Source organism: Platalea leucorodia, assembly GCF_965183815.1.
Source record: "Platalea leucorodia genome assembly, chromosome: 1".
In the NCBI taxonomy this organism is placed as follows: Eukaryota; Metazoa; Chordata; class Aves; order Pelecaniformes; family Threskiornithidae; genus Platalea; species Platalea leucorodia.
The window spans coordinates 64,548,437-64,568,999 of NC_138823.1; the positions used below are offsets into that span (position 1 = coordinate 64,548,437).

General features: G+C 39.3%; 1 protein-coding gene across 1 annotated transcript in view; it reads left to right on the plus strand.

Moving 5' to 3' along the window:
* Window positions 1–20,563, plus strand: part of ZNF407 (zinc finger protein 407) — a gene marked incomplete at its 5' end in the record, with an annotated part of 353,220 nt that overhangs the window by 230,358 nt on the left and 102,299 nt on the right. Inside the window, one exon of the mRNA XM_082329092.1 lies at window positions 19,267–19,445. Within this exon, the coding sequence (XP_082185218.1) occupies window positions 19,267–19,445 (179 nt within the window). The remainder of the gene's footprint in view (window positions 1–19,266; window positions 19,446–20,563) is intronic.

Sequence of the window (20,563 nt, forward strand, 5' to 3'; positions counted from 1 at the left end):
TGTTATCATTGTTCGGTTTTTTTGTTGTGTTTTTTTTTTGTTTGTTTGTTTTGTTTTGTTTTTAAAAAAAAAACACTAAAAAAAAAATCTCAAAGATATTTGCACATGCCAGGTGGTGGTCAGTTAGCATTTTACTTTCCAGTTTCCTTCCTGTCTGTTAAAAAAGTTAAAAGTGGTGGTAGTAGCATTCATTGAATTTGTTTATTATATTACATTTGTTTCTTTAGCTTTTTTCTTTAACCTGTTGCATACTACATGTACCTGAATTTTGTGCTTTAATTTCTTTTTAAGTGTGTTCTTTTAATAATGGAAAAATAATTAAGGGAAAAAAAACAGAATCCAAAATATATATGAAAAAGGGTGTTCTGCATTCTTAGATGCCTTGGGTCAAAGCTATTGCTTCTCATTTTACATCCTCAGAGAAAAGATGAGGTCTGTACAGCACTCTTCATCTTCCCCTCACAGGTTATGCATGCTGAGGCTTAGTGTGCCGAGAGAAACAAGCTGGTGCAACGCTGTTCTCCTTTCTCCCACCCCAGTGGGCCGGAGGATTGGAGTGGAAACATTCCTTGATATTTCCCCATCTCCTTCTGTACATGAACTGAAATAGGGAGGTAGTGGGAACTGAGAGGGATAGGAAATAGCTGCTGCTGTTCATAGCCTGAGAGCAAATTGATTATTCTTCCTGAAGTAAAGAGGAGGTTGCAAAGTGACTTTTGGCTCTCAAAGACTGCCCCTATCTCCCTGGTGCTCCCAGGGTTGGCAGCACAGCTGCGGGTTGCTCTGTACCTCAGGCCAGCTGACCTCCCGTCCAGTTCTGGTTTGGTTTTCCTTCCACTTAGGCAAACTGCCCAGCTCGCCATGATTCCTAGAATATAGGTCCATACACACATATGCGTATTTTTAAATAATTCTTTAAAGTAACACTTCTTCTGATGTTCTTCAGCATTGCTATCTTTTTATGTTTTGAGTGATGTTCTCCTTTAAAAACCGCACAACTAGAAACTCTGCAGTTCATAATACTGTAAAATTATTTGTGTTATAATCCTATAAATACATCGAGTGGTTCTAGTGACATCATAAACTACATGAACATCATCCTACTAGTTCATTGTGATATTGCTGGTACCCCTTAAAATATAGTATTTATAGCTTTATATTTGTAACTTCAGTCCACTCTCCTTCAATCCCTGTTCAGGATAATTATGGATTCTCTCTAACAACTGTAGTCGAGGACATAATTTGTTATGCTAGAAATGCCATGTGGAACGTCTTCCCATACTGAGCTTCCTCAAAACACTTCTGTTGAAATTTTGCATGCACAGTCTACAGGGCAAGCAGTACTTATAATAATTTTGAAGCTGTAGAAGGTATTGTGATTATCAAAATGAATTATTACGTTCTGATGATTTTTCATTAGAAAAATGTGGTATTTCATACATCTTGTTGTTAACAAGTGCTTGCTAAAATACAGAGAACCATTTCCATTAGCAAATTTTGGAGATATCTGCTATGGGTATTTTAACATATAAAAAGCCATTAGCAATTTGTTTGTTTTGTTTTTTGTTGTTTTTTTTTTTTTCAGGAAAGAGATGTGTCTTTAGTTCTAAAAGGCAATTTTTATAAATCAGTTGATGAGGATTGATTTTTAGCCTGATGTCCCTAACTTATTCTGAGACTTGCATGAGCCCATCCATCCCTCTTCTGTCAGTTTCTTTAATAACTTTTGAAGCTGTTGGGCAGTTTCAGTCAAAACTGACACCCCATAGTAGTTGCTGAGATAATATAAGTTCCTACATGTTTCCTGAAAGAAGTGGATGAGGAGAGGAGAGGGGAAAAAGAAATCAGCGAGGAACAAACAGGCAAAATTCAGCTCTCATGCATTCATCTCTCTTACAACCAGCTAGTTTATTGTTCCAGGCTCGCCAACCAGCATGGCTGGTTTTTCTTGCGTGATGGGAGTATCTTGAAGGACATGTTGGGGAACTGCTGTTAGTGCATTGGGAGACTTAGTGAACAGGGCAAGAATCCATATGAAATCATGCTTCAGTTGTTACAGTGCTCACGTATCAATGTTTTTGGGTCCCAAATTAACTGTTTGTTGCAAGTTGTCAGGACAGGTCATTTTAAAAGTTGAAAGGTATTTTTAAAGTTAAGGAGAACACATCCAGCTATCTATCTTTTTCTTTAGAAAAGAGATTATTTGAAAGAGATTTGTACGTCTGAGATTGAGAGCGCTGACATTTCTTATTCAGTCAATGAATAGGAAGAAACTTCCCATTATATGGCGAGATTATTTGACAAGTGCTTTCTTTAGCATTTCTTCTGTTTTCTTTAGGTCATTTACTGATGAACTGTGACATAATGCATAGGTCTAGATAGATGTATTTACATGAGGAAAAGAAGCAAAGTTTGAACAAATACTAAGTTCTTTGTATGTGGTTTTTAGTGATACTGAGCATCCATGGATTCTCATCTCGCATGGGGTCCAGTGGCTCTGTACCTATTTGGAATTCAGCCTCTTCATTTAGGTGACTAAATATGACTTTCATCACAGTTTAATTTGAATTTTAATTATTCAGCCTTTAAGATTTTGATCAGCACTAATAAATTATAGCACAGTCATCTTATACGGTATTTAGCTGATTGATTTTTGTATGCTAAAATGTAGTCATTTTGAGGAGCAATAAAAATACTTTCAAGTAGAAGAAAGGTTTCAAAGATAAAGGAATTTGTACCAGATTTGTTCAAGTTTGTGTCAGACCAGAGAGGGAAGACCTAAATCTGAGCCCTTGCAAGGGCAAAGCAGGTGGCTACTATCCATTCTGTTTAAATAAATGCAGCAACGTCAAGTCAGGCAATCAGCCCAGTCAAGGCCGGTGAGTGCAGCTTTTGGGAACTGCTGTGTGCTGCCTGGTGGTGGTGCAAGAGGGGAGAGATGAGTATACAGTATTGGGTGGTGCTAGCTCTGTTAGTGCCATAGGTTGCAGAAGTGTATTCTGAAAGGCAGATATAGCATTCTTTTGTTTTAGCTGAGTTCTTGTCCACCCACATCTGTTCCTGGCTTCCTTCTTTATATTTGGATCTCTTTTCCCTCAGAAGAGTACAACATAATATCAGGGGAATCTTTATTTTCTTTTCCTGCCCTGAAGTACCCATTTTTAGTTTCAGTTCACCAGTAGCATGGCAGGAGTACTGTAACAGAACGGTTGATAACTAAGCCCTTCTCCATCTACGCATCTCTGTTCCGTAGCTCAGTTGGGAGCCAGCTCTCACTGGCTGGATAGCGTCTACTGTCATAGGGTTGATGCTATAAAACAAAAATAAAGGCAGTGTTTAAAGTCCTGGCCCCACTGCTGTTAATCACATCACCTCTGTGTCCTCAGTGAAGCCATGATTCTCTGTCTGTCATGAAGTACTTGTGTCTTAAGAGAGAAATGGAAAGCCAGGGAGTTGGCAACACCTTTCACAAGACTTTGTATCCTGAACAGTAAAAAAGTTAAACTAAGCAAGTAGATTGTGGGATCAAGTACCCAGATACTTCTAGTTTCCACTCAACTTTGCAGAGAGGATCCCGATCACCTAAATCATGCCAAAACCCATCTAAATCCAAAAGCAGCAACTCCTTTAGGAGTTTCTGTTTTTCACTTCCCTCTCTACTGAGTTTGCAAGTTCTTCCACAATGAAGTGGAATCACTGAGGCATACTCAGAAGTCTTTGTCCTGGGGAGATGGGTATACCTGCCTCAAGACTTTGGTACACCTTTTAGGTGAACAGGCTCCTGTTCCTGTGTTCTTGGGTATGTGTTAGAGGTCTGAAAATTAGTCAGGATTCACTTAATTAATAATGACAGTGCTGTCTGCAGCCTGATTCTAGTTATTGTTTAGGATTCTCAGCTGAGAGGGCACAAAGCACGGGCTTGGGAGCCTGTTGTTTGGATTTTTTTAGGCAAGTTATATGGGGAACATAACTGAAAACAGAAGAACAATTCTGAAAACGGATTAGATCTGCTTCTGGCAGTTCCTCACTGTCAACTGGCAGAGTTTCAAGGGAAAGGGTGTGGGCAGGATATTTCACGCCAGCTAATACACTTTCCTGGGACACAGGAGAACTGGATTCAACCCTCCTCAAGAGAAGGGCAGCCCAAAACTCAGGAGCTCTACTTTCTAGAATAGTGCTTTAATTTCTAGAAAGTTAGGGATGCCAGTGCTTCCTTTTCCTGAGCAGATGGGAGCTCCTGATGTTTCATTTTGGCTACCTACACTTTCTTTGGAAAAAGTAGATATCTAATTTAAGCAAATATTGAGACCTATTTGTATATTGTACCGGGAATGTGAATGGTTCTGGAGAACAGACTAGGTTGCCTTCTAGTACTGCCGTGCCCAACAGTGCACCTAAACAAGACAGAAGCTTATTTCTACCCTGTTTTACGGATACCATGTCTCCCAAAGCTATCGCTCCTCTTTTTGCCTGTTTTCTGATTGTCATGTTCTTTTCAGCGATTAGATTGTAATTTTTCTGAGGCCAAGTCTGATTTTTCTGTTGTTCCTCCATGCGGTGAGTGGCGTAACATCATCCTGTCATGCTATCCTCTGAAGTCATTATGCTGTGCAGTGGGAACATACCAGCTTTCTTGGAGCCAGTTTTTGCATCATAAATGTAGGATTGCGTTTCATCATAGGAGTATAGGAAAGCCTGTACCCTTATGGTGAAACCCTACTGTTGCCAAGTCTGTGATGATGTTTAATGGCTAAAGCCTCAAAGAAGCTTGAACAGCTGGGAGCCTGCATTCACTTGAAGTGCAATGTCAGTGCCGAATTCCCATAGTCTCCTTAGAAAATCTCATCTCTCATTTCTAGGACTAGTAATCCAATACCTTTCATGAGAACTAAATGTGTATGTATAGAATTTTTCAAATACATGTGCAGTCTTAAGTGTCATCAGGATCAGCCGTTGCTGTTTTAGTCTGGTTTTGTTTCTAAACCTGACCTTCAAATATGTGCCTCTCGGAATGCATTTTTGGGTGCATTTTTTTTTGTTTTGCTTTTTGAGATCATGTTATTGTTATAGGGCTGAAGAAACGGTAGCACTGAAAGCAATGCATCTTGGAATGTAAGTAGAACTCTTTAGACTTTTTTCTTTAAAGCACAGCTTTAAAGAATGGTCTATAACCATCCAGTAATTAGAAAGAAAGGATATCAGGATATTATGAGCTATATTCTTCTGCTCTTCTGAAAACTCTTGGAAATAGCCTTGGAACATACAGGCTAATTCCAGCAGTAAAAGAAATCTGTATACTTCTGATAACAAAAAGGCAACAAATACATATATATAGTTTTCTTCCTAAATTTCTATTATTTACTTAATTCATGTTTACTTTTTGGAAAATACTTGGATTGTTTATAACAGTTACACAGTAAACTTGTGGCCTTTAAAGAGGTATGTGGATTAATGACTTCTCAAAGAATTGTTTTACAAAAGTACTGTGGTATTTTTAGAATGAGTGCTTAGTTAAAATAGTCACTAAGGGCATGTTATTCACATAGGCATCTTTCGTACAAAACCTGCGTATTTTTTATTATCTATACATTCTGACTTGATTCAGTAATGTACCTTTGTATACATACATATAACATTAAACCTACGAATAGGTCCAGTTGTTCTAAAGTTAGTTGCATTCTCTAGAACAACGTACTGAATTAGCCCTTTAAGGACTTTATTACTATGATGCAAAACAGATTCTAAGGAATCGTTTGGTTTTATATAAAAGGTGAGGAGTGCAGGAGGTTTTTTGGTGGTGTGTTTTTTGTTTTTGTTTTTTTTTTTTTTAGTTTAAGAGTGGAATATATGTTTTCTTTAGCTGTAAAAGCACAATCAAGGCAACATGATAAGTGAGTCAGTGTTGTAAAAGTAAAACTAATTTTGCCTTCACTCACATGAGCTATAGAAGGAGGAAGCTTTATTGTCCCTGGGAAGGTGATAAGGCAGAGTAATTGTATATTATACTGTCCTGGAACATCTGCCTGAAGACTGTTGGAGCAATTCATCTATCATGGACGATACAGCATGTTTTGTCTTTCTGCTTTAACCCATCCCCACTGCTGGCCTGCACGAAGGTTTTGATAGGGACTGTGCCTGGGCTGGGGCTCACATTAATCAGTCCCCTTGTTCAACACTCCAGCTGACATAATTACAACCTGCGCACAGCAGTTATTCAAGTCGAGTCCTTGTCACTCGTGGTGCGAAACTACACAGCTCAGATCCCGAAGGAGATTGCCTTATCACACAGAACAAGGGCTCACAGGAGTTGAAGAGAATAGAAATGGGAAAATGTCTTCCGGGAGTACTATATATTCCTTTAAAATAAGACATTTGAGAGACTTACAAGGGACAAAGAGAAGCATTGTGCAAGGTCTGAAATGAGCAGGTTATTATTTTTAAAAGGATTACACAGGCCATTTTTGTGAAATGGACATGGATTATTAAATAAATTCAGTGGTCTCTCTCTCTTATAATTCAGTGACTCTGCCCTATTAGTTTTCTTCAGAAGTGATAAAATAGTTTTTGACCTGTATAAGCTTTAAGTATCTCTCAGTAGAAATCATCAGAACACAACTAATAAAAGTGCACATATTATACCAGTAAAATTGGCACACAGATAAGGGAAGATCCACAAGGATCAGAGTTAAGGGTGAAGGAAGAAGCATGCAAAAGGCCTTTCAAAGATGAGCAAGTTCATTAGTTTCTGCTGTAGTATGATACAGGGATGTGAAAGATGAAGCCAAAGAACAAGTTTCATATTTTACCATTTTTGCCTCTTTTCATGTTAACCCTCTGTGAGGAAAAAAGGCAAGTCCATAACACCATCTATACGAAATGAAAGAAGTTTATTTTCATGTAATGTGATGGGTTTTATTTTTATGTGGGGTTTTTTTCTTTAAGACAAAACCTTTGCATACATGATCATAGGATAGTTTATTTGGCATTGGTCTATAAAATTCCTCAATATGACAGAATTTCATTGGCATTCAGAAGGCTTTTCCCTGGTGTTTAATTTTTTTTTTCTTCTTGGGTACTAGGTCAGCTTTTTGAAGCAATACCATTCAGGCAGTTCCTATTCTTCTCAATCAATAGATTTACAGTGCTACCCTGATTTCTCATCTAGTTAAACTACTGTGTCTAATGTTTAGACATAATTGTGTATAGCTGAAAGAACAGTAATAATTTATTTGTTCTGGGTGGTCCAATTTTAAGGTAATACTTTTACAAGACAGCTTATCTGGGACTTTGAATAGTCTGAACGAGAAGTGCTAGAAACTATCTTACACGTTTTACTCTGCACATATGTACGAGGTATACTAGGTAAGTCAAATACATAGTTCAGTGCTTTCATTCAACACTATTCCATTTCAGTATCTCTTGGTGAGCACATTGAACTTGATGTGTAGGTCTACTGTGAAAACCTAGCTACATGAAAGCTGCAATTTCTTACTGAGCAGCAGGGCGTCCTTGTAGGCAAATGTACTCTTGTAGGAACAAAAATTAAGTTTTGCTTGCTCCCTACTCTTAAAACCAGTTTTCCTGGGGTGAATGATGACTGTGAAGTAAGCTCAAAGTACAGAGCCAAATGCTGCATTTACTTATATTTGTGCAGACAATGGCATTATGAGGACATAATCTGAGGAGAATGATGTTTCTCCGATATATACTTTCAAGGCAGATTTTAGATCAGATAATCAATCATACCTCCAACTAAAGAACCAAATTTGACTTTCAGAACCTAAGATGGTTTTGCAGTATTGACAGCCAGGAAGAATATATTTTAATTTGCAGACTGAACAAATTTCCATGACATCATGGAAACACAATAAATGTCTGACCTCACAATGACATTTTTCAGACTTAAACTGTACTTCTTGTAGACTTTGAGCCCAGAAAAAGCCTTAAGCTCAGCTAGTCTGACCTTCTACATAAAACAAACTGCATAGTTTTTTTTTCCAGTTTGCTCTGTGCTGAGCCTCATGCGTTTGACTAAATTTTATCATCTAGAAAGACATTCAGGTTTGATCTGAAAAAATCCAAAGTTGGAGAACCCACTCCTCATGTGTGAAAGGTTAATTGCTGTAAGTGCTGAAGAAATGGTGCTTTATTTCTCATTTGAATTTGACTATAACTTGTAGTCATTGGTTTTGGTTTTGTTGCTGGTTTTCTCTAAGGTGCCCCTTAATCACACATTTATTCCCTGTTAAGTTACTCATGCCCCAAGCTCAAATGTAATAAGCAAAACAGAGGTTTTTTAATTTAAATGTTTGGAGTTTTTTTCACCTTAACTTATATTTCTATTTATAATAATTTTTTGGCTGTTTGTTTCCTTTTTAAAATGTAGGCAGTAATACAGGAAGTAGATATTCTGGAATTAATTTCTCCAGTGTCATAAAAGAACATTACATCCTTACGTTTGCTTGCTGCTTCCTTGCTTATACATCTAACGATGACATGGGACCTTTCTGCTTATAGCATCACACTGGAAGCTCACATTAAACCGCTGGTCCACTAATCCCTAAATTATTTTCAGCGTCACAGCTTTTCACAGCATTATCGTGTTCTGTAAGTTACTTGCATGCGTTGTGCAAAGGTGTGAGACCTAACGTGTGGTTGTATGTGTACACGTTTTGATTGAACAGGCCTAGCTTGTGAAACAGTTGTGCTTGCTCTGTATGACTGCAGTGTCATCATTATTAATCATGCTACCAATTACAGTGTCATCTGCAAATTTTATTAGCAGGGATTTTATATATACTTTTGGCATGCATAACAAAAGTGAATCTTTCAGACAATTAATACTTATTCCATTGATAAATTGGAACATTTGAAATGAAGAAGAAAATTACCATCTCTTTTTGCATGGGGGGGTTGGGGCTGGGATAGGGCAAGAAGCAGCAATGTATTAGCATTAAAAAAAAAAACCTACTTTGAGCAGAGATCATACAGACCACCGTGCCCTGGGTATGAATCCAAGCTGCAAAGCAACAGGATCTGCCCTCTAGGGAGTCGTGTTGTCACTAAAATGGCTGAAGGAACTGACACAAAGGCCAGTTGGAAGAAGTGCCATCTGCATCTGAGATTGACAGGCAGCCTTTAGGGTCTGTAGCTATCATTTCTGACTCCAGCAACATTAGGAGTCCGGTTTCATCTTGTGCAGCCTATAGACTCCACACCCTTTCTTAGGCTCCATCTGCACTTTTATATTTGTGAAAATACTTTATGGGTTCCTGAGGATATACAAACAGACTCTACAGAATTGTTCAGTTACTTTATGCGGTCATTAAAAGAAGTACAATAGGGAAAAAATTGATGTTGAAAGGAAAATTGTGTCTTCAATTAAATTCATCCTAGCTTTTTTTAAAAATGGATGCTTTCCATGGCCTCGTTTCAGCAAGGTGTTTGATCATGTACATAAATTTAAGCTTGTGAGTCATTCTTCTGAAGTCAATGGGGCTGCTTGTACTTAAGCTGCACAAGTGCGTAAGTACCTTGCTAAATCAGGGCCTATGATACTTAAAGCCCGGTCTCCATCCTTACACCACTGCAGAGATGCTGTTTCTCAGACCAACTTCTCTCTTATGCCATCTGCTCCAACAAGAAAGGAAAGGGGGAGGGAGGAAGCCCATGAACAATGGAGTGATTATTCTCAGTTACTGTGAAATAGATGAACTCCACCTGCTATTTCTGCCACTTAAACCTTGGCTGACACGGTGCAGCAGTGCACGGTGCACAGCAGACCTCTGCATCCCTCACGCTGCAGGCAGGCGGATCCAGAGGGCCCTTGAGCCAGGCCATTACAGAGCCCACTCTGCCTGCAGCGAGGCGGAAGCCAGGAGTCCTAGCAAATGTTATGGCCAGTTTTCAGTAGCAGATCAGTCCTGTGAAAAAATGCTTTTTTTTGGTTTTGCTTTTTTTTTTTTTTTTTCTCTAGTCAGTAGACGGAAACACTGCAGCTCTCTCCAAAGAGCTACTTGGCAGACTCAGGAGCTGAGCATCCCAGCTTTGCCCGGCACCTCTGGGGGCGGTGGGGACCACAGCACAGGTCGAGAGCTGAGGCGCATCTCCCTGCCTTTCTGCACCCTTTCCACCTGCTCCTCCCAAGTCTAGTAGTTCGGATGTAATTTGCGGGTTTCTGTCTAAAAGGTTCCTCGTTATTTCTTTCTCTTCCTGTAGAAAGCAGAATTAATGGAAGCATTTAAGGCAGGAAGCCATTACTTCCTTGGAATCAAAGATTTTTTTATTTTTTTTTTTTTCTGCAAAAATCAGGTTTTCTTTATGTTGTGAAGTGTGTTGTGAACTAAACATTTTTTTTTTCTTTTTTTAAGAAAAATATTCTGACTGAAAATTCATGAGTATAGATCTAGATGCCAGCGCTGGTTTTATACTTTGGTTGTTGTTCGCTGTGCAGGGTTGTAACCGGCTTTACAGATTCCTCAGAGGTAAACAAGACTAGAGTACATTACTTCTTATTTCCCTTCAGGATCTCCAATTACCCTGAATTTGCCTTTAAAAGTGTGCATTTTGGCTATCGTAATCACATGTATTTGTAATGATCAATTATTTGAAATTGGGAATTTTTATTCCAGTACCTTGTAAATATAATGGTAGATCTGTGTCCAGATTACAATTTGGACATGCTAGTCTGCTGAATGGAGCTGAGACACAAGCAGTAATTATCAATCTTCCATCATTTTCAGTGCTGACGCACAAGTTTTTGCTGCTTCCCTACAGGGCTCTGCTACTTTTTAGCAGCCAGCATTGGACATCTGTCACACATACTGTATGTCATAACAAATAGATCATTATAGAAAAAAATGCAAAGCTATAAATGTAGAAAAGCAGAAAACATTACGATTATTATCCCTGGGTGTTACTATAATACTGTCAGAATAAATCCCAAATACATTTTTATTATTTTCTTTGTGAAACTGACTGTATCATAAAATCTCATTACAACATGTAAATGTAGTGTACTCTCTTCTATGGGCTACTTCATATTTTCTGAGTGGCAATGCGTGCAATACATGGCAGTACATGTAAAACATGGCAATACATGTGGCCACCAGATTGTAGGGTATGCGTTTTTATGACACTGTGGATGTGTATTTCAGTCATCTTAGCTTGGTACGGTTGAAAGGCATCAGCTGTGGGCAGGCGTTCACTGTAGAAACAGCTCTAGTGGTAAAGACATTGCTGTCCCCCAGCAGCTTGTTGCCACTGTCCAGCAGAGGACTTTATGAACAGCATAGAGAGATGTCTGCCAGCAGTGACACAGGCAGAACTGAGCTGGCGCTGGGGACATCGTGGTTGACCTCCTGAGTTCCCATGGAGCTGTATGCAGCTAATTCTGGCAATAATATCATAAGTCACTTGATAATTGAGGTCGGTTGCAGAGCGCCAGCACTTTTATTCATGTGATTGTTCCCCCAGTCATTTAAAACCTAAATAAAAGGTAGAAATTTTGCTCTTAAAGGAAAAGAGCAAGGAAAAAGTAACCCAGGTGCATGCTAGTAATAGGAAGACTAAGAAAATGTACCATGTCTCATATACATATGCACATATATATGTTATATATGTGTGTTAATGTGTAATAATAATTACAGTTTTATAATGTTAGTTTGTAACACATTTCAGAATGTATTTTTATTATTTCTTGTGCAATACTGTATTGACCCGTAGCACTGAGGAGGTAAGCCAATACTTCAAGTTTTAAACTTGTGGTCTGAACTGAGTGCTAGCGGTGTATGCAGAATGTGTATAAAGTTGTAGCTAGTTTGAGTTAACTGGCAATCAGTTTATTTTAAAAACAGAAATGTAGGTAAATCTTGAGTATGCTGGGAATAATTTTTGGGGGGTTTGTTTGTCTGGTTTTTGCTTAGTAGAAGTTGGGCAGAGTGACTGTCATTGTGAAGATTTTGATTGAATAAGCCTGTTCATATAATGTAATTACCACAGATTGAGGTATTTGTTTCTTTCCTGTCAAGAAAATATTGCCCATTAGGTTGTTTACTGTCACTCTACTGAATGCTAGTTTTCATACAGTTTAATGCAAGTAAGAAAGGCAGGCTAGAAGGGAAGCAGTAACGCTGAAAAAAAACCTGAAAGGTTCCTGCATATAAATGAGTGAACAGGAGCTCTGGGTGCTTTGAGGAGTACTCAGGAGCTCCCAGCGCTCCTGGCTGGAAGTGGAGAACGCTGGGCACGGGGGAAGTCATGGCATCCTTGTATGCAGCACTGGCGTGAAATGCGCCGTAGTACTCAAAGGTTAAACAAATGTTTACAATTGGAAAGAGTTTAGGAAAAATCTGATGATTTCCCAAAGTGAAGTGAAAGGAACTGGGTCTCTATAGCTCATCCACGAGAAGTCCAGATAGCAGAGGATCCTTCAGCTGAGCAAGATGTGTTGGAAATGTAACACTAGCTGTTAGCTGGATGCAGGAATATGAGAAATACGAGAGTTTGTAAAAGTGAGTGTGATCAGCTGTAGAGTAATTTGCCTGCAATTACAATGGGTTGCCTGTTGATGTCCATCGGATTTCAGTGTGTCTCTGAAAATCACGGTTTAGTACCAAAAAGAGTTAGGGTTTGAGGAAGGAATCACTGTGCAAACTTTTTATGAACTGTGCAATCCATGAGGTTAAGCTAAATGTTCTATATGACTTTGCATTTTTAAAAATCTGTGGCTCTCCTTTTCTAGTGTAATTACATTATTGCAGTTTTGATTTAAAGACAGTTTTCCAAATTAGATGGCATTTTCTGTGAAAGAAACACCTGCAAATTTTTGGTGAATAACAGAGGTTAAGAATCTATGATGATACATATTGCTTTCATGAGAAGTTTGCTTTCATCATAACTGCTTTTATTTCTGGAAGAGAGTATCTGGGGACTTTGCTATTTTTCAATCAAAATACTCCAATTTCTGTGTACTTCTTGCAGGTTGCATAGCGGGGTATAAACACTGCAGAAGACCTTCAGAGTGCTCTCCATATGAGAGTGAACTTGATTCATACTGACGAACAGAAATCTTTTCAATCAGTCGGCTGTATCACTGCGTTTGTTCTTATGTTGTAAATAGTGACATCCATGGAGCTGCCATAAGTCCTTTAGGTTATATTCATTTCTCTGCAGAAAGAGGTTGTTTGTACCTAATGTACTGGAGAAAACCTTTTGAAAAAGGTTTATTTTGTGCAAATAAGAGCCCTACAAGGTGCTAAAATTTTTAAAACTTAGTGGGCATTAACATTTTGCCTCATTTGCACCTCTGAAACCTTCCATTTCCATGTCTTGCAGTAAGCATCTTTCTGAAAATGTCAGGCACATAATGGAAGAGTGTTCTAATTTTGGTTCCCTATTAGTAAAACATCTTAATAAAAATAGGTTGCTTCCTACTATATTTCATTTAGCTGTTGAATACAATGCTAATGTATTCTCATATACAAAACCCTTAGAAAATATAGAAGCATTCCTATTCTGCACAGGCAAATTTAGAATTAACAGAAGATGTTTTGTGAATTTTTCTTACTTCATGATGTTTATTTAAAAGGCCACGTAAAAGATGAGGAGAGTAAATAGCTCTGCAGTTAGCTACTGAATTCAGCTGTTTACATGGGCTGTCTAAACCAGTGCTGCTGGCTGGGAGGAGGGCAGAGCGCGACCCCCTGCATCCAGCTGCGAGGCTGGGGCTGAGCCCCTCTGCGTGGGGAAGGGATGCCCGAATCCCTGCCCGCTTACAGCTTGTGCTGCTTGCTGGTGAGACTGGCTGGCTGGCTGAGCCCTGCAAGATGGGAGAGAAGGAAGAGATGATGGGGGAATAACGACCGCAGGCAGCACTTACTGTGGGGACCTTCAGGCTGGCAATTCCCCACCTGGCACAAACTTGCTTCAAGGCTCGTCGTTCCTCCCGTGTTTCCCTGCTGGTGACTTTGAACTCCCACCTCTGCCTCCTGCAAAGTGCACATCTGTGCTCTGCCATCCCAGGACCCTGAACAGTGCTGCTATTTGCCATGGGGTAGACCTAGTTTTGCTGAGGAATCTGGTCAGTGGCACACTACAGCTTGCCAATGCAACTGAGAAAATGTCTTCATAGGGGCAGAGGGATGCTACTTTTAGGGGCTAGAGGAAAAATAGCATTTTCTGGCTTAGGGAGGAAGGCAGTTATGAGAACTTTTGCCCCGTGCACTAGGAGCATGTAGTTTCCCACTGTTCTGTAGACCAGGCACTCTGTTTCTTGCTCTTAGCACAATGCCCTATTTTTGGTAACAGAACTGAGAGAGAGAGAGAGAGAGAGAGAAGGATAGGAGAGAGGAAATAGGAGAGGGAAGACAAAGTAAACAAAGGCAACAGCTTCTCATGGTGACAAAATGTCTGGGCATTTTATGCTACTCCTAACCTTCCCCTTTATTCCACTCTCCCAGCAAAGCGGATCAGTGCTGCCAAGAAGCAGACGAGGGCACGGAGGGTTGTGGCATGTGGCATTGAGCTTGCTTGTCACTCTATAGATGATGCCTGTGCAAGCACAGTCACCACTGAAAACTTGAATAAACTGTTTTGTTTTCATCCTTGGAGTAGGGAAGTTTGCTTTAGGCCCCATTGAGGAGAAGCTTTGAGCCCCATTGTGGTAGGGTGCCACTGGAGATGGCCATTGGAAGCTGAGTATTATTCACTGTTATAGTACCTACCCAGCTTTTTTTGCTGTGGTATCCTGTTCCTATCTAGGTAGCTATCAGTATTCTGAGATTTGCTTACAGAGTGATAATGATATCAAAAGTAACTTAAATCTTTTTTGGATACATTGTTGGTGTTGAGCAGCTGAGCCCAGAGGGTGGTGATCAGTGGCATGAAGTCTAGTTGGAGGCCAGTAACTAGCAGTGTACCCCAGGGGTCAATATTGAGTCCAGTCCTTTTCAACATCTTCATTAATGATCTGGGCGACGGGGCAGAGTGTACCCTCAGAAAGTCTGCAGATGACACAACACTGGGAGGGGTGGCTGATACACCGGAAGGTTGTGCTGCAATCCAGAGGGACCTCAACAGGCTGAAGAAATGAGCTGACAGGAACCTCATATAGTTCAACAAGGGGAAGTGCCAAGTCCTGCACATGGGGAGGAACAACCCCATGCACCACTGTATGCTGGGGGCTGACCAGCTGCAAAGCAGCTTTGCAGAAAAGGACCTGGGTTCCTGGTGGACACCGAGTTGAGCATGGGCCACCAATGTGCCCTTGCAGCAAAGAAAGCTAACTGTATCCTGGGCTGCATTAGGAGGATTGCTGCCAGCAGGTCAAGAGAGGTGATCCTTCCCCTTTGCTTAGCACTGGTGAGGCCACACCTGGTGGGCTGTGTCCAGTTCTGGTCTCCCTAGTACAAGAGAGACATAGACATACTTAAGAGAGTCCAGCAAAGGGGCACTATGATGACGAAGGCACCGGAGCATGTCTCTCAAATAAGGAGAGGCTGAGAGAGCTGGGACTGTTCAGCCTGGAGAAGAGAAGGTTTGGGGGGGGGATCTCATCAATGTGCACAAATACCTGAAGGGAGGGTGCAAAGACGACAGAGCCAGGCTCTTTTTCAGTAGTGCCCAGTGACAGGCCCAGAGGCAATGGGCACAAACTGAAACACAGGAGGTTCCCTCTGAACATCAGGAAGCACGTTTCCACTGTGAGGGTGACTGAGCACTGGCCCAGGTTGCCCAGGGAGGCTGGGGAGTCTCCATCCTTGGAGGCATTCAGAAGCTGCCTGAAAATGGTCCTGGGCAACTGGCTGTAGGTGGCCCTGCTTGAGCAGGGGGAGTGGGACCAGACGACCTCCAGAGGTCCCTTCCAACCTCAACCATTCTGTGGTTCTGTGACTAAAGTACAATTTTACAATTGACAAGTCATTTCCAGTTCACGATACTTGAGTACGCAGCAACCTTTAATTTACTGAGAGCACCAAAAGAAAGACAGGTAACCGGTTGGTATGAACAGACTTCTAATGGCAACGTGAAATGTGCAGTTAGAATAGCAACGTGAACTCATCGCTGTGCGATGAACATTCGAGATAAAAGCCCTTTTTTATCTTAGGCCAGAAGAGGTTTTCCTTTCGTCTTAATCAGTAGCTGCATTTCTCAGGAGAAGCTTGCCATCCGTCTCCCTTACTTCACAGCATTGTCCTTTACAGAAATGTGGAGGCTTTCCTGGATGTGTGCAGTGGAAAGTAGGCCTACGCCCTTCCCGATATATCAGTCTTTGACGGAGGAGGTTGTACGGGCTTGTTGCCTGGGAAGTATGGGCTGAGCTTTTCAGCTCACGTTTCCTGTTCATCTGCAACGTGCCTTAGGAACACGTCCCATCTCCTCTTTAACCGTGTATAGCACTGATAGGACACTGAAAACTCTGTACAGGCCTTCCACTTCCCTTTAAGAGAATTGCTGTGGGGTTTGCATCGAGTCTCAAATCTTTCTTCATGTCTGATATGACTCGCTGCAAGACGTGAAATAAAAACAAAATTACTGTTGTGCTTCTCTGGATCAGCATTGAATACAAACCCATAGACTATAGCTTTAGACTAATTAAGTCTCTCTAATGAGTGCCCTTCCTGTTATTGCAGAGACTGGAAAAATTGCCAGAAATATGTACATCTGATTTTTGAAATGGAAAATGGATCATAAGGACGAAAGCATGCTTACATTAAGGAATGGTAATTGTAATTTAACTGAGAAACCTCTGGTTTAGCCGTACTGGAACACAGGCTAGCCTTTTAAAAGCTGCATTTATTTGTTTGTAATTCAGACTGGAACTCAAAAAACAGAAAGACTTTACTCAGTTTCTTTTGGGCTGGGCTCTACGTTGCCAAATTTCAGAACAAAGGGAATCTTTATCTCAAAGTTTATAAACTCCTGGAAGTGTATTTTATAATACAAAGCCTGTCAAATGTTTAACTATCATCACTATCGCAACACTATAATATTTTAGTGAGATGTTTATCATGGCATAGCTTTAATGAAAATAGTGCTGTTTAAAATCACAGACCTCTGTGTTTAGTCATATGAGATGAAGTGATGTAACTACACACATACACAGAGTTTTGGTGTGGGGGTTTTTTGTGTCAGATATATAATAACATACTTGTACAGTACTCAGGAGAAGACTCCTAATAAAACAGACAGTCAAAGCACACTGAATAATTAAAAAAAACATTTTATATGCAGTACATTTTTGTCATGTCATATTTAAAGGTATTACTTGGCTTCAAAAGTGCTTGGATTTGCCAGTTGTTATCTTCATGGTTTACCTTATGATTGCAATTGCTGCATTGCAACCCAATACGAGAGGCCATTTGTAATGCCTTGTGATCTCATATTCCTCAGTTCTGATTAAGCCTTTCTGGCCTCGTCACACGGAAAAACATATTTTTATATTTTATATGTTTTTATTTCCCATGATGAATATATCAGTATGTTGGCATGTTTAGTCAGATTTTTACTGATGACTGAATAAATGAGACTTTGGGATTGCTCTGTTTAAAGTGGCTGGAGCAAATTCACAAATCAAAGGAGATAGAACTGGTCTTTTATGACTTGAACAGGCTGGGTTTTCTTCACAACTCTTACATAGGTTTCCACAGATCCTTTATATATTTCACAGAAATATTTCAAAGTAAAAAGTTTTATATCTTTCCTTAACATAGTATGAGAGCTGAGCTAAAAGGACACAGATATTTTATTTCAGATTCGTGTGCTCTGCTTTAATCCACTGCCCTTTAAAGTATAACCCATGATAGAAGGTTACCAGATCGTCTCCTGCTTTCATTGCAGTATACACTATCCTTTTTTTTTTTTTTTAATAAAATACATGTTTCATTTTAACAACATTTAAGAGCATTGTAATTTTTTTAGGGCTGAATCCTGAAAGATGCTGAGGGCCAATATTCCCCATATTTTTCAGTGAACATAAGTGTCTTCTCTGACATTCTCAGGAGCCTGATCATTATACTGGTATATAGCAGATGGACATGACAGAGGGTGAGCTTTGGCAGCACCGTAAGGCAGATATCAGCTTTACTATGACCATCTCCAAGGGAGAGACAAGCACTCCAACAGAACTCCAAGCTGCTACTTCCAGTTTATTTTGGGGGTCCTTTTTTTTTTTTAGGTGCCTGTTACTGTGGTATTTCTAACAGTGACAGGTAAACAATCGGTTCCTCAAAATACTACTGTTGTCTTATTTGAATATTTGTGAAGTGTGATGTATTTATATAGTTTACTTGAGTGTTTGTACTTTTTTCAGTTAAACCGAATTACTGTTCTTAGTTTGACAATAGTGTACAGTACTAAGAAAGTCTAAAAAATTTCTACATAGGCTGTTATTTTGATTCAAGATTAAATATAATGGTTATTTCTGATTGAAATAAATGAAGAAGCAGTATATTTTATATGGGATTCGTCACAGTCTTCGAGTAAGTAGGAAATTCTAATGGAAAATAATTTTGGTTTGAGATGGAAAAATTTTAAAGACTGGAAATTAAAAATTACTGTCATATCATGGATCTCTGGATAAAAGAAATATGAGATCTTTATTCACTTTTTTTTCAGAAATATGGTTAGTAACATTAGAACATTTTGAAATGCATAAAATTAATTTTATATGTATTCTGACTTTTATGCATGAAAACTCCACTGCTTCCACAAAAGCTGTGTTTAAGATATAAACCAGAATCTGCGTGTACTTTCAAAAAGGTATAAACTTGAACAACTCAATTCTCTTTTCTAGGAACGGTTCATAAGGAGTGATGAGAGTTGGTGGAATTTCCTTACAAAAAACTTTCATAGTAACTCCTATGGAATCTAGGAACTGTGTAGGAGAGGTTCATGTGAGCTCCACTGGGAATGTTACAAGCATCTGTGTATTTCAGTTTTGCTAAGTTAAAGACTTTTGCTTAATTTCTGTCCATCACTGACTACCATTAAGAAAAATAAAAATTATAAGGCTTTTACAAATGTAAAAAATTGTTCATTTTTAAATTATTCTGGTTCAGATGTATTGCTCAGTTAACCTGAAACAGCTTTGGGAGCCTTCGTGCAAAGGACAACATTTATACAAAACCTAAGAGGATGCAGAAATTAGGCAGATAGGGAAAAATGAGTAATGACTACTCATTTTCTGTTATAACACTAGGTTTTATTTGAATGACTAGTAGGGAATAAATTGTTATATAACCTATTTCTTTTTTCATTGTTTTTTAGGTCTAACTGCGCTGAAAATATCCGTAAACACATCTTACATACAGGAAAGCATGAAGGAGTAAAAATGTATAACTGTCCTAAATGTGACTATGGAACCAATATCCCTGTGGAATTTCGTAACCACTTAAAAGAACTACACCCAGACATTGAAAATCCTGATCTGGCGTACTTGCATGCTGGTAAGGTTATTCTTCCCTTTGCTTACAAATTCTACTCTATTCTACATGAGCATGTTTAAATGATGGCAATAAGAAAGTTAGCTGCTATGTTATTTATTCTAAAGAAGAACATGATTTTAAAATGGGCGTAGTCCTCTTCAGGTTTTCACAAGGGGTGCAAAGCTTGCAGTTCAATACATAAACATCAGAAGTGTGTTCTATTTAGATGCCTCATTTTGAAATCTAGTTGAACTTTTATAGAGAAATATTTTTTTAACATTTGTATTAAGTCCCTCTGCCCACCCTATTCCTCCAAGAACAGAAAACCAAAATTCCTCTGGAAATACAGTGGCAAATCAATGTACCACTTTAAAAATTCTTAGATTTCATTACAAAAAAGCAGACAGTATTTAACATTAAAAGATAGAACAGCAGAGATCAATCAATAACTTACATGTATGTTTTGACGGTTTATGTTAGAGAGCACACACATGGATGTCACTGGAGGAATGCAAAACAAAAACATTGCTTTGGAAACAGGAATTAAAAGAAAAAAGTTGGGGTGTTTCCTATTTAGGAGCACGTTTTGGGGGGTTTTTTTGTTTGTTTGTTTTTTGTTTTTTTTTTAGTAGATTCTACAGTTCAGAATAGAAGGCAGAACTTTAATGGGAGCATCCAGTTAGGAGAAAAACAAGAGTTTAATGGCAAGACGTTAGGAGAAATAATACAAAATTAGGCTTTAGCTTGAATGAAATGTGATCTTAACTCAGGAGAGGCAGATAACTTAGACATCACTGGGCGGGAAGACAAGTCAGAGCAGTGGGAAAAAAGAACAGATGGCAAGAAGAAAGAGTTAGGGAATCCAGAGGAGGAAGAAGCTATGTGGGCCAAATTCTTCCTAAGATGCAAATTAATTTTCCATCGAAGTACTACTATTAGTACTGCTGTGTCAGATTTTAATCTTCTTCTGTAAGGAACTGATCTCATAATTTTTTGAGACCCTCATACCTGTAAAAAAACATGACCTAGAGAGCTTTCATTCAGCTCTATGCAGTGTGTACACTCAAGTCATTTTAAAACCTCTCAGTCTTCTCAAAATGACTGCTTGCTTTCCTGACTGGAGGCAGTGTATTATTTGT